Source organism: Thalassophryne amazonica, chromosome 3 (assembly GCF_902500255.1).
Source record: "Thalassophryne amazonica chromosome 3, fThaAma1.1, whole genome shotgun sequence".
Taxonomy (NCBI): Eukaryota; Metazoa; Chordata; class Actinopteri; order Batrachoidiformes; family Batrachoididae; genus Thalassophryne; species Thalassophryne amazonica.
The window spans coordinates 60,787,496-60,802,237 of record NC_047105.1 but is presented as its reverse complement, the minus strand read 5'-3'; the positions used below and the strand labels follow the sequence as shown (position 1 = coordinate 60,802,237).

At 40.8% G+C, this 14,742-nt stretch overlaps 1 protein-coding gene across 4 annotated transcripts in view; it reads right to left on the bottom strand.

The window, feature by feature from the left end:
* The window catches only part of LOC117506828 (myosin heavy chain, fast skeletal muscle-like), a 47,842-nt gene extending 35,714 nt beyond the window's left edge, over window positions 1–12,128 (bottom strand). The window contains exons 1-6 of one of the 4 annotated variants that reach the window (XM_034166458.1): window positions 12,090–12,128; window positions 8,169–8,384; window positions 3,645–3,788; window positions 3,416–3,572; window positions 3,217–3,244; window positions 288–399 (exon numbers count right to left, since the gene is read on the bottom strand). In XM_034166458.1, the coding sequence (XP_034022349.1) occupies window positions 288–399; window positions 3,217–3,244; window positions 3,416–3,572; window positions 3,645–3,788; window positions 8,169–8,372 (645 nt within the window). In that variant the 5' untranslated portion in view covers window positions 8,373–8,384; window positions 12,090–12,128. Of the gene's footprint in view, window positions 1–287; window positions 400–3,216; window positions 3,245–3,415; window positions 3,573–3,644; window positions 3,789–8,168; window positions 8,385–11,163; window positions 11,180–11,973; window positions 11,990–12,089 lie in introns of those variants that run through there. The other 3 variants (XM_034166457.1, XM_034166459.1, XM_034166455.1) reach the window with 3 other exon arrangements.
* Window positions 12,129–14,742: the final 2,614 nt, after the last annotated feature.

Genomic DNA, 14,742 nt, shown 5'->3' with positions numbered 1-14,742 from the left:
ACGCACAGCACTTGAACATGAACATGTGCTGGCTATTACAACAAACAAATATATAAAAAGAATCTCCCATTTCAGACATTTAATTACTGTTACAGCCATGGCATTTTAGCAAGCTAGTGAATAATTATGCTGCGCTCTGCCGGTGGAAACCACTGTATAGTATCTATACAGTATCTGTCACTGTACCAATAGTATCTCTATAGCCAAATTAAATTGATTCTTTGAGTATTCAACATTTACAGTATGTTTTTTGTTTGTTTTTAAAATAAAAATATACATTTTTTTACCTGCATCTTTCCAGCAGTTTGCTCAGTTTTCTTTCCTCCAGCAACTGCAATTGTCGCAAAGTACTGGATGACACGTTTGGTGTTGACAGTCTTTCCTGCACCGGATTCTCCACTTTGAGAAAGAAAACCAAAAACAAAACAACAACAACAAAAAAGAAGTCACTTAGCATCATTTCCCGGCCAATGTGCCTCAAAGGTAGGAAAAAACTTTTCTATGGCTAATCGGAACCATTTGCGTACTAGTCAGTGGTGTGTCCAGACTTATTTGATTGGGGACCTGAAGAGGGCACGGATTGATAGAGTGGTGGCCAGAAATATGAGCACAAACATGAACAAACATTAGATTCACTTATTTTATGAAGAACATACAGATATAAGGGTGATGATCTATAAACTGTCATCAGCCTGATAATGAAATCAGCTTTTTTTCTCAGTAGGTTATGATTATCCAGCCTCCAACTGAGTAATCATAGTTTATAATGTTAGAGTGGCCAATCAGATTCCAGGGAGGCCTGTGGGATCCAAGGCCACCTCTGGACCTGCTCATGATACTTGTGAGACAAGCTTAGGACTGTTGTTCATTGTGAGTCATTAATGAATTCCCTTCATTTTTACTTTTCGTCCGTCCGTCTGTTCATCTGTCTGTGCTCAGCATTAGTCCAGTCCAATTACTGCCAGACTCTTCAGTTTCACATGGAACATTCTTGGGACACAGATCTTGGACAAGTTCAGCAATGGCTAACCTTGATGTATTTTAAAAAGTTTAAAAGTCACATTCTGTTTCAATCTGATCTGTTTTGTTTTTGATTGATGCGGGTGACAGCCAGAGTAGAGGTGCACATCACGTTAGTCGCTGGTCTCTTCAAAACCGCTCTGTTTTGTGTATTTATATACGAGGGCTGTCAAAGTAACGGTCCTTTTTATTTTTTTCAAAAACTATATGGATTTCATTCATACGTTTTTACGTCAGACATGCTTAAACCCTCGTGCGCATGCGTGAGTTTTTCCACGCCTGTCTGTGACGCCTGTGAGCACTCCTTGTGGGAGGAGTCGTCCAGCCCCTCGTCGGAATTCCTTTGTCTGAGAAGTTGCTGAGAGACTGGCGCTTTGTTTGATCAAAATTTTTTCTAAACCTGTGAGACACATCGAAGTGGACACGGTTCGAAAAATTAAGCTGGTTTTCAGTGAAAATTTTAACGGCTGATGAGAGATTTTGAGGTGATTCTGTCGCTTTAAGGACTTCCCACGGTGCGAGATGTCGTGCAGCACTCTCAGGCGCCGTCGTCAGCCTGTTTCAAGCTGAAAACCTCCACATTTCAGGCTCTATTGATCCAGGACGTCGTGAGAGAACAGAGAAGTTTCAGAAGAAGGCGGTTTCAGCATTTTATCCGGATATTCCACTGTTAAAGGAGATTTTTTTAATGAAAGACGTACGGACGGGTCCGCGCGTCGGGACGCAGCCGCCGCGACGCTCCACCACAGGAAAAACACCTCTGTTGAAAGCCTTAAGGACAAGTTGGAACATGTCCTGCCTGTTAAACAATTTCTCATATACTCACTCCACTGAAAGCCATCAAAAGCCGCCTGGATTTTACAAATGGTTATCAACACGGAGGTGTTTTTCCTGTGCCGCCGCACCGCGCCAGCTGCGTCCCAACGCGTGGACCCGTCCACACGTCTTTCATTAAAAAATCTCCTTTAACAGTGGAATATCCGGATAAAATGCTGAAACCGACTTCTTCTGAAACTTCTCTGTTCTCTCATGACGTCCTGGATCAATAGAGCCTGAAATGTGGAGGTTTTCAGCTTGAACAGGCTGACGACGGCGGCTGAGAGTGCTGAGCGACGTCTCGCACCGTGAAAAGTCCTTAAAGCGACAGAATCACCTCAAAATCTCTCATCAGCCGTTAAAATTTTCACTGAAAACCAGCTTAATTTTTCGAACCGTGTCCACTTCGATGTGTCTCACAGGTTTAGAAAAAAATTTTGATCAAACAACGCGCCAGTCTCTCAGCTACTTCTCAGACAAAGGAATTCCGACGGGGCTGGACGACTCCTCCCACAAGGAGTGCTCACAGGCGAATGACGTCACCGACAGGCGTGGAAAAACTCACGCATGCGCACGAGGGTTCAAGCATGCCTGACGTAAAAACATATGAATGAAATCCATATAGTTTTTGAAAAAAATAAAAAGGACCCTTACTTTATTGACAGCCCTCGTACATGTTTCTCATATATTATGTAAAAGCTAGCTAGAAATAAACACTTCTAAAACTGAAAACGCTGTTTTTGGTACCTAATAACACCTCTGATCTTATTTACAAGACATCTCGCCAAGGTTAGCTTGGTGATGTCACTTCCTGGTGTAACTACTTGCTAATAGCTTCGTTTCTGGTATATTATCTAAAAACTAGCGAGAAATAAACACTTCTAAAACTGAAAACACTGTTTTTGTAACCTGATAACACCTCTGGAGTCATTTACAAGACATTTGGCAGACGTTAGCTTGTACACTAACTTTGGCTAACTCAAAGCTAACTTTCTATGGAGCTAAAAGCAAATGCACAGAGGTTGATCTACAAATATTCCTTGATTTACTCAACGTGAACAAATGATGATTTGATTTGAACATGTACAAATTGTACGTAAGACAATAAGATTTTAATAACTAATTAAACAACCGCAAATTATAAAGAACACAAGGCTCAGGCAGCCTAGGGTATTTTAGCATTGTGTTATACTTAAAAATTCCATTTAAATTTTTGAAGAAATTTAAGGGGTGGGGGGGCCCACTCAGGAACTTGAAGATTACACCATCAAGCCCCACTAAGAAGACTAAGACTCTTTGCATGTGCAGTTGTGGTGTATACAGGCTCAGTGTATGTAAGCAGAACTGGCTGTCAAACTATTAAGAAATGTTTAAACTTACGTGATCAGGATGGACTGATTTTCACGGTCTGCAAAAGAGCAACATTTTTCAGTTGAATTTGTAAGTTTCAGATCTGCATGTGTTAATTATAGACCATGTGTGATGTGGACCAACACTTTGAGGTAAATTATCTTCTGAAGTTTAAAACATTTTCATCAATGCTGTGTGTCCAAACTGCAAAAGTCCATTTGTTACCCACCCGTGAGCATGAACTGATAGGCATTATCAGAGATGGAGAAGATGTGCGGTGGAGCCTCGACCCTCTTTTTGCCTCTGTATCCTGCTACAACCACAGAGTCGTACACAGGGAGCCACTTGTAGGGGTTCACAGTGACGCAGAACAACCCAGAGTAGGTCTGTTGGGACACATGACACCGTCAGTCCTACATACTGTTCTGTAAGGTCAGTGTGTGTCAGCTCAGACTCACGTAGATCATCCAGGCTGCGTAACGCTCTTTGAGGTTATACAGCACAGCGGGCTCACTGAGGTGGGTCATCATGGCCATGTCCTCGATCTTATCGAACTTTGGAGGATTCATAGGGAATATGTCATCCTCTTTTACAGTGAGGGACTGTAAGAGAGAGAGGAAAGACAGAAATCAGATGAGTGACAGTTAGTCCAATATTATTTTCTAGCACTTGCACTCAGGAAAATACAGTAGACACACCTGTTACTTATAAGACCATCCAACCCCAACAGTATAGTGACTTTATGAAACTAGTAGTTTGAAGTTGTTAATATCAGAAGCACATTGATTCAGGTCTGTGGTGAAATTTCACTTATAAATACTTAGATTATTCACGATGCTCCTCTGATGGTTTCAATTAGAGATTATATCCTCAGAACTTTTTCTCAGTAACAGCAAAGCAAAAAGGTCACATGCTCAAGGTCAAGACCTATTTTTGTGGGCAGTGCTAGGGGGCGCTAGGGGGTGCTAGAGCTCCCCGCGGATTTGTCATAGCACCCCCAAGAAAATAATTCCTCATTTATTTTAATTTAATTTAATTTCATCCCATGTTTTAAGGCCTTGTCAAGACTGAAACTGAACTTCTGCTATACAATCTTTTTCTTTGTCATTTTCAAAAAGTGTTCCATTCAAGAAAAATCTCTGTTCTCACAGATCCAGTGAAACTGTGTGAAAATGCTGTAGTAAATATGCCAGGCCTGTATGAAGCGCTGTAACTCTTCTACAAAAAATGGGAAGAAGACGTGGAGCTAACAACAAAAGCTAAAACTTTAGAAGCCGTGCGTCATCGAGATGAGGTGCGTCATTGAGATGAGGTTCCTCGCGTAACTGCATATGTGTGCACTGAAAAAATAACTTGACGAAGTTTGCTTATTTTGATGGGCAAGTAAATGTATAAATTGTTCATCCGAACGTAGTAATGTATAAAATCTACTCACTATAAAACGATCAGTATTTTTAACCTGGAGTTAGCTTGTTTCGACAGGCAAAATATACATATATGAGGTCTGTTAGAAAAGTATCGGACCTTTTTATTTTTTGCAAAAACCTGATCAGTTTGAATCACGTGTGCTTGCATCAGCCAACCTTGAACCTTCATGCGTATGCGTGAGTTTTTTCACACCTATCGATTGCGTCATTTGCTGGTAAGCAGTCTTTGTGTGAAGACGTGTGCTGTGCACTCGGCGGATTTTCATTTCAAGGAAAAAGATGGAACGACTGGAGCAGCGCCGCATCAAATTTTGCCAGAAACTGGGCGACAGCCAGGTGGAAACCATTCGGATGATTCAGACGGCTTTCGGTGACTTTTCAGTTGTGTGACCATCCGAGAAATTGTGGAAGAGGTGGGCATGTCACAGCTTGTCCTGTAAGACATCAACACGGAGGCGCTTTTGCTCCGCCGTCAGCAGCAGCATGAATTTCACTGCAACTCTTTTCATGGCCAAATCTTCTGTCACAGTGGAATGTACTGAAAAAGTGCTGATGTCCACCTCGTCCGCAATTTCTCGGACAGTCACACGACGGTCCCGCATCACCACAGCGTCGTGGTCGTTTCAGCATGTTGATGGCCGACCAGAGCGTGGCTCGCTCTCCACCGTTGTGCGGACATCTTTAAATCGGTTGTACCGCTCCTTAATCTGTGTGATGCCCATAGGATCGTGACCGAAAGCCGTCTGAATCATCCGAATGTTTCCACCTGGCTGCTGCCCAGTTTCTGGCAAAATTTGATGTGGCGCTGCTCCAGTCGTTCTGTCTTTTTCCTTGAAATGAAAACCCGTCGACCGCACTACACATGTCCCACACAGAGGCTGCTTACCAGAAAATGATACAATCGACAGGCGTGAAAAAGTTCACGCATGCGCACGAAGGTTCAAGGTTTGCTCATGTAAGCACACGTGATTCAAATCCATCAGGTTTTTGCAAAAAATAAAAAGGTCCGATACTTTCCTAACAGACCTCATACATACATTTATGCTCCTAACGTAAAATACTGAAAATGTTTTACTTACTAGGCTATAAATACACTGAATACAATTAATAAAAAAAAACTTTGATGGAAAAAAAAAAGAAAATGCACATGCGGAGTTGCATGTCGAGCGAGTTACATCATCTCCCCATGTGCAGTTGCGCGAGGCACCTCATCTCGATGGATGACATCTTCAGGTCTGGGGTAGAGCAATGTGCGCATGCGTGTGCATGCGCAGTAGCGCGACGCACCTCATCTCAACGTTCACCTCATCTCAACGGGACACCTGCTCATGGATTAAATAAAGTCTTTTAATCTGACTTGTTGCCAGGATTCATCATCACTGGTGAAAACTGTTCTCCACATGACATCCTTCTTTTGGAAGATGAATTTACATAAGTGTTTTTTAAAGGGTTTTTAAGAAGTCCCTCAGTGTCCTTCTGCTCTCAGTGCGTCTCAGACTAGAGTGCCTTTATTAGAGAGAGTGGCGACAGAAGAAAAATTTGGGAAAATAAAGTCAACCGTGTGGGATAGAAGCCGACATCATCGTCAGAGTTTTGAGAGGTAAATTTATTGTTCAGTCCCATGTACAGTGAATGACCCTTCAGTCTCTTTCTGCTGTTCTGCTGTTTTTGACACTTTTGAGTCTGTAACATTGGAATTTTTGCAGGAGATTGTTGGTCATTTGAAGCCTTCAGGTTCTCCAAATGACACTATCCCTCCTTGTCTTTTTAAAGAAATCTTTCCACTGTTGGGCCAGCTGTGCTCAATATTATAAACAGCAGTCTGTGCTCAGGTGTGGTCCCTGTAAATTTTAAACATGCTGTTGCGTGGCCTCTGATGAAAAAGCCAAGTCTGGATCCCACGGTTTTAGCTAACTTTAGACCTATTTCTAGTCTGCCTTTTTTTATCAAAAATCCTGGAGAAGGTAGTTTACAGTCAGCTAATGTCCTTTTTAAAGGAGCACAATATTTTTGAAGTTTTCCAGTCTGGTTTTAAACACCTGCACAGCACTGAGTCAGCACTTTTAAGAGTTTTTAATGATATCTTTTTAGCTCCTGACTCAGGTGATTGTGCTGTTCTGGTTCTTTTGGACTTAACTGCTGCTTTTGATACAGTGGATCATAAAATTTTAATCTCTCGTCTGGAGCATTGGGCAAGAATCAGGGGCACAGCTCTGAGTTGGTTTCAGTCTTACTTGACAAGTAGGAGCTTTTGTGTTGGTATTGGTGAATTTGTGTCCTCCACTGCTCCACTTATGTGTTCCACAGGGCTCTGTTCTTCTTTTCTCTCTTTTTATTACCGTTGGGGCCCGTACTTAGAAAACATGGTATTTCTTTCCACTGTTATGCAGATGATAGTCAGATTTATGTGCCTCTTAAAAGGACGGACTCCTACTCAGTGGCACAATTACTTAACTGTTTAGGTGGCATTAAGGCATGGGTGGCTCTAAATTTCCTAAGTTTCAGTGAGACAAAACAGAAGTGATGGTTTTTGGTAACAACTCTGTGACCCCTTTGGTAAACCTGGAGTCTCTGGCACAGTATCTCAAGCCAACCATCACAAACTTAGGAATTAAAATAGACTCTGACATGAAGCTTGATAGCCACATTAAGGCGGTAGTTAAGTCAAGCTTTTTTCATCTGAGACAACTGGCCAAAATAAAGCCAATTCCAGGCAAGACTTTGAAACAGTAATCCACGCCTTTGTTACTACTCGACTGGATTACTTTAACACACTTTATATGGTGCTTAGTGGGTCCTCTTTGAAGTTTTTTTCAGAGATCCCGAAGAGCAGGGAGTTACAGTGGTCAAGCCTAGAGGAGACAAAGGCATGGACGAGTTTTTCAGCATCAATGATGACGTCGTACTGCAGTGAGTGTAGTTTCACGTTGCTGAAATGGTTTAGTTTTTGCTGTCCAAATATCCATGAGTGGAATTAGAAAGAAGTGAAGTCTGTGTCGCCTAAAGAACTACCTGAGGAGCAGCAGTAGGCACAGACAAACCAGTGACCCGTTGTCACTCCAGGCAGTTATCCTTCAGAGAACACGACCTCTGGACAGGAACCAAATCATTGAGGCTTTTGCTCTTAACCACAACAACAGGCGCATTGTGCTGTTATGAAGACATCAATGATAGGTGAAAGATTTTCTCTCTGCCTGCTGTTGGCATTTTTTCCCAGAGGCTATAGGCTACATGTGTAGGTCTGTGGATGTTTCACTTGAACAGTAGCCTAGGTTTGTGTATATTTTTGGTCATTCTGTATGTCATTAGTGACTGTCGCAGGTCAGAATGTGGCTATGCGTACGCATGCCTGTGAATGTAGCAGATGTGTAGCAGAGAGCCATCGTGACACATGAGCCCATAGCACCCTCAAAAGAATGTCAAGCTCCCCCACAGCACCTGCAGAAAAAAATCTCTGGAGCCACAACTGATTTGAATGCTTTGGTCTGTTTTTTTATAAAACAGAAAAAAGTATCACCTATATTTGAGTGTGGATGTCTGATGTGACACTCTCACCTTTCCACAGAGAGATTCCACAGTAGCTTTGCCACCTTCTCTCTTCACCAATTTTCCCTTCAAGTACATCTCATTCGATTCAGCCACAAAGTAAGCTGTTTTGGCATCGAATGGAGTGTTCTGAGCTTCAATTCTTTCTCTCTCTGGTTTTCGGAGGTAAATGGCGGCTGGGCCAAAACACTCCATTTCTGCGTCCATACTCATGGTGGCTCTTCACTGAAAGAGTGGAAAAGAACAGCTGTCAGTAAATTTACTTTTCCATCTCTGCATGCTATAAATGAATGGTGATGTTAAGTGGAGTCTAATATGCCAGTAGAGAACATGGGAAAATTAAGCATTTTGCAGTTGACTTTCAAGGAAAGTCAAAGCACAGAAGCAACATTGAGCAAGCAACAACATGTAGCTTGTGACAAAACAGTGACCTCAATGATAAATTTTCAATTAACTGAGTAATTTTTGATGTAAAACATGTTGATGCTTCTTTAATGACAGGTTTACATTGGCACAACATCAGTGTTAATGACCTCAACCAATGAAGTTGGGAGGTTATGTTTTCATCCCTGTTTGTTTGTCTTTTTGTGAACAGCCTGGAGCCCACAATTTTTCATATGTCCTCATTAAATTTTTATTGAAGATTCATAACCTGTTAGGCAAGAACTGATTCAATTTTCAAGGTCATAGGTCAAAGGTCAAAGTCAGGAAAAATCTTGAAAACTTGGAAAAATCCCTATCTTTAACACTGAATTTTCAAAAATTCATAACTCTGTAAAAAAAGATGAATTTTCTTTCATATATGAGAGCGTTGATATCCTTTTTCGATGGACAAAGTGTGATCTTGATCTGATCCAGATTACAGATGTTATGGCCATTTAAATGTAACATTGAAAACCTCATAATGTTTATTTTACATTACATGTTACTCAAAAATGCCCAAATCACTCTCATATTTGAAAGTGAGGTGCAGACTGGGACTCACTATTGCCTGACAAAGTTTTGATCTGGATCTGATCAGGACTGTGGATTTTTGAATTTAATATTAAAAAAACATTTGGTGTATATTTTGCATTATATCTCAATCAAATGTGCCTCAGTCACTCTCACTTTTCTGTTATGGATTTACCAACACCACCAAAATTGGATGGAGGTTCCAATTTTAGGCATGTTTTCTATCTTCAGTTATCAGTTGGAAACCAAGTGCCAAAAAGCAATGACAAATTGTGCATAGCAAAGATAATCAATGTCCTGTGAAAATTATATGAAAAACTATTCAGAAACTGAAAAAGTTGGAAAAAAAAACCTGACAGCACGACAAAAACTTCTATTCAACTGCATAAACTAAATACATACTCCTGACATTAAATCACATCTAATTTAACTAATAACAGGACTTTGACCTTCAAAATCTTTTGCAAGGTAAAATTTTGTAGAATTGGAAACTAGTGTTGGCGGAGGTTTGCGCTATGATTGTGGTGCTCTAGTTGTAGTCTCCTTACATTTTCCACAAAATGACTCCTTATCATAAAATATCTTTATTTCTGTGGTATGGCATAAAATTACAGCAAATGTTATTGCTGGCAAAATATTTTTTGAAAGTTCACTCTGCGAGATCTTCCAGAACATAAAGAAGAAAGTGCATATCCTAATGTACAAGTCTCAAAGTGCAATTATTAAAGGTTAGTCTTGCCACTGAGTAATTTAGGCAAACCAAATAAAAACATTCTAACTATGACTAACATTAGGGCCCCTGCACACATAGTACAAATGTGGTTAAATTGCGCATGAAGCAGGAATTGTATGCAATACATGTAAAGTCGTAGCTGCCTCCATCGCCTCGTACACCTGTTGCTACAACTATTTGCGCACACCACCGGCTGAAAGACAGTGTGTGCCCTGTGTGAGCCCATTCGATCCGGCCAAATTCCAGGTGACACACGAACATCTAACACCACTCGCTTGGCACTTAGAAAATGTGTGGCCATTCGCACTGTTAGCACGAAAACAATCAGCAGATGATCACTTTCGAGTTGGATGTGAATTTCGTGCCCTATCAGTGTGGCATTGCAAAACTGCATGTATGTCACACTTGTGCGTGTGTGTCACGCCCCCCCCCCCCCCCGACACGTGGTATACTGGAAGGGAGACACAGTTGCATAAAATGCTTATATGTATGTACAGATCGGATCACATGTGGGCCGGACAGCTTGGTCTGAGCACACACAGCACGGGGAGGCACCTGTCAGCTGATGGCAGCACACTGACAGCTGTATGATGGCTCAGTGCATTAAAAACATTAAAAACACAGAAACCACCACCAGGACAGGTACATAAATAATTACGACAATACCTACATATGCAGTTACATAACAAATAACAAAAATGAATGACCACATAATATAGAGTGACATGTTAGTCTAGGAGCTGAATGGACAGGGGGGCGTGTCTGCTCACAGCGGCTGCTGTTGTCATCTCTGCTGCTGGAGAACACGTACTGTGTTTTGAAGTACATGAACTTACAACATTCCTCCATGAAGCGCGTGTCTCTGCCTGCTGTCCTCACATGGAAATACATAAAATACCTTTTGCCTTTGCGCTGGGCTGCAGCAGCGGCACACAGTGCACCTCATCCATGTCTTTGTTGATTTCAGGCATTTTTTCACAGTGGTTACAAGCCAGCGATGGTAGCACAGTGGAAAAGTTTTTGGCTGGCAATCAGAGCTTTTGTAAATTGCAGGTTCGAATCCCGTGGGTGGCATGTATTATTCTTTTTTTTTTTCGCAGCATCTGTGTGATGTGTTTACAGATGCTCCAGCTGCTCACACTGTTCCCGCTGTGACGGTTTTATGTGTCATGTACACGAAACTGTCACAGCACATTCATGGTTCACTCATGTTTTTGTGGTTCACTCATACGAGCTGTTACGCCGTGATTTGCCATGATTTGTACCTTCATACTATGTGTGAAGGAGCCCTTAGTGTTGACAACTATCAAAGTAGACCTGTGTCTCTGTTGTCTTTCCTGTCCAGCAAATATCCAACAAAACCTTCATGTGGAATATGCCCAGATTTGATTTGAGTTCTTCTCAGTGGGCTCCCTGGTTGTCTGTGTTTAATAGCTGTGTCTGATGCTTTAAGGCACAACTGAAGGTTTTTGGCTCCATAATACTGATGCTGACAAAGGTTGATGTTCGACGCTCAGAAAAGCCCCTGTGTCATCAGCACATCACATGTCGCTGTATTTTAATCCATCGGAGTAAAAATCCTAACCTGCATCCAGACAGTGAATTTTGATAATATTAGTGATATAAGAATGTGTGAAGCTATTATTTTACTGACAGAACAAAATTATAGTGGGGTTTCCAATGTGACTCACGGTATAGTTTTTGGTCACTTTTCAAGTTATTTTTTTTCTGTACCTCCCACACATACCCCGTTTCTTGCATGCACGTACCAGTTGACACAAGTTGTGAAATTACATAAACAAAAGATAAAGCTTTAATTAGTCCTTTAATTACTGCTCATTACAGTGTGACTCCCGTCACACTAAAAGTCTTTTGTTATTATTTAGTTATTTTATATCTAGAAAGCTGAAAATGCAAAGGAAACACTGTAAAAACATCTTGCCTAATTTTCCCATTCAACATGAAATACCCTAGTGGTCCCACAGAAAATCCTTTTTATGACTTAAGTGGTAAAAAACTGAAGGGGAATACACCTTTAATTGATAATCACATATATTGAATAATCTCAGGACTTTTTGCACTCTGGTGTTAACCAATTTAAAAACTGATTTACAGTTGGTAATTTACCTTCTTCTCCCCCCCAAAAGAACAGATAGCAATTATCTAAAGAGGAATCTGTGAGTGAGACATTATTTAAATTAATGAGCGTAATCCAAAGATTTTGCATTTCAAAATGTACTTACTGTGCGCCGTCATAAATGCAAGAGCTTTGTGTTGCCGTGATATCTGGCAGTTAGTGGTCATGCTCTGCATTGTTGTGTAAGCTGCTGGCTTTTGCCCATGCTAATAAAAGACTCACTCACCTTGTCTGCCCGCCTGTCAGTCCTGAGGGAGGACCAAACCTTCTTCTTATATACACACATCAGTGCCACTCAGCACAAATGCTTTGCTCTATATGGTCACACAGGTTTGTGCTGTTTTGGGAAGTATTTGGCTATTGTCAGAGTTTTACATTTTTAAGAGGTTAAACTGATTTTTACTATGAATCCTTAACACCGACAGTGATGATGGTGATTAAAAATTTACATGCTGCATTATTATGTGTCATCACCAGATTAACTCTGGTTTACCAAGTGCAACATACCACAGCAGACTCTCGATGTGTATCACTCAGAACAATGTGTATCATTGAGTACACCAAGTATTACTAAGTATGAAGCGTATTATTGAGAATGATACATATTACTGAGTATATGTATGTTAGAGATCATGTCAGAATACAATGTGTATTACAGATGTCATGTATTAAGCAACCCAGTGTCACAGATTGTCGTGATTCAGCAGCACAAAATATACTTTAATCTCTTGGTTCGTCATATTGTCACGAAAATTGCAAAATTTTCATCATGGGAGAATGACTTTATTCTAATTCATTCCGTGACGGGTGCACGTAATTAAAAGTGTAGCGGGGGGTGGGGGGGTAATGGTTAGGGTTAGGGGAAGGAGTACAGTTAGGTTATAGTTAAGGTTAGGGTTGGGGGTAGGAGTAGGGTTAGGTTATAGTTAAGGTTAGGGTAGGGGGTAGGAGTAGGGTTTGTAATAGCGAGTCAAAAAACCCCATCACGAAAATTTGAATAATTTCGTGATGGGAGGACAAAAAAAAAAGTGAGACTGGACTTTGAGAGACTACAACCCCTGGCAAAAATTATGGAATCACCGGCCTCGGAGGATGTTCATTCAGTTGTTTAATTTTGTAGAAAAAAAGCAGATCACAGACATGACACAAAACTAAAGTCATTTCAAATGGCACCTTTCTGGCTTTAATAAACACTATAAGAAATCAGGAAAAAAAATTGTGGCAGTCAGTAACGGTTACTTTTTTAGACCAAGCAGAGGGAAAAAATATGGAATCACATGAATGTTTTCACAGTTTTTGCTCTATGGCAAGATGCATTATCATCTTGAAAAATGATTTCATCATCCCCAAACATCCTTTCAATTGATGGGATAAGAAAAGTGTCCAAAATATCAATGTAAACTTGTGCATTTATTGATGATGTAATGACAGCCATCTCCCCAATGCCTTTACCTGACATGCAGCCCCATATCATCAATGACTGTGGAAATTTACATGTTCTCTTCAGGCAGTCATCTTTATAAATCTCATTGGAACGGCACCAAACGAAAGTTCCAGCATCATCACCTTGCCCAGTGCAGATTCGAGATTCATCACTGAATATGACTTTCATCCAGTCATCCACAGTCCACGAGTGCTTTTCCTTAGCCCATTGTAACCTTGTTTTTTTCTGTTTAGGTGTTAATGATGGCTTTCGTTTAGCTTTTCTGTATGTAAATCCCATTTCCTTTAGGCGGTTTCTTACAGTTCGGTCACAGACGTTGACTCCAGTTTCCTCCCATTCGTTCCTCATTTGTTTTGTTGTGCATTTTCGATTTTTGAGACATATTGCTTTAAGTTTTCTGTCTTGATGCTTTGATGTCTTCCTTGGTCTACCAGTATGTTTGCCTTTAACAACCTTCCCATGTTGTTTGTATTTGGTCCAGAGTTTAGACACAGCTGACTGTGAACAACCAACATCTTTTGCAACATTGCGTGATGATTTACCCTCTCTTAAGAGTTTGATAATCCTCTCCTTTGTTTCAATTGACATCTCTCGTGTTGGAGCCATGATTCATGTCAGTCCACTTGGTGCAACAGCTCTCCAAGGTGTGATCACTCCTTTTTAGATGCAGACTAACAAGCAGATCTGATTTGATGCAGGTGTTAGTTTTGGGGATGAAAATTTACAGGGTGATTCCATAATTTATTCCTCAGAATTGAGTGATTCCATATTTTTTTCCCTCTGCTTGGTCTAAAAAAGTAACCGTTACTGACTGCCACAATTATTTTTCCTGATTTCTTATAGTGTTTCTTAAAGCCAGGAAGTTGTCATTTGAAATGACTTTAGTTTTGTGTCATGTCTGTGATCTGCTTTTTTTTTCTACAAAATTAAACAACTGAATGAACATCCTCCAAGGCCGGTGATTCCATAATTATTGCCAGGGGTTGTACATGACATATTGGCAGCACGATGGCTTAGTGGTTAACACTGTTCCCTCACAGCAAGAAGGTCATGGCTTCGATTCCCACCTGTGCCCTTTTTGTGTGGACTTTGCGTGTTCTCCCAGTGTTTGTGTGGGTTTCCTGTCCGATACTGTGGAGACTTTGAAGTCAAGACTGAAGACACATTTTTTCCATCAGTGCTTTGGTTAATATAGTGTGTTGTTCTACATTTTTTTATAGGCGAAGGCTATACGCCCAACCGTTGGGCAGATAAATATGTCTTATTTTATTCGCCCAACCGTGATCGTGTATTTGACATGTTTTGTGCATCTAAA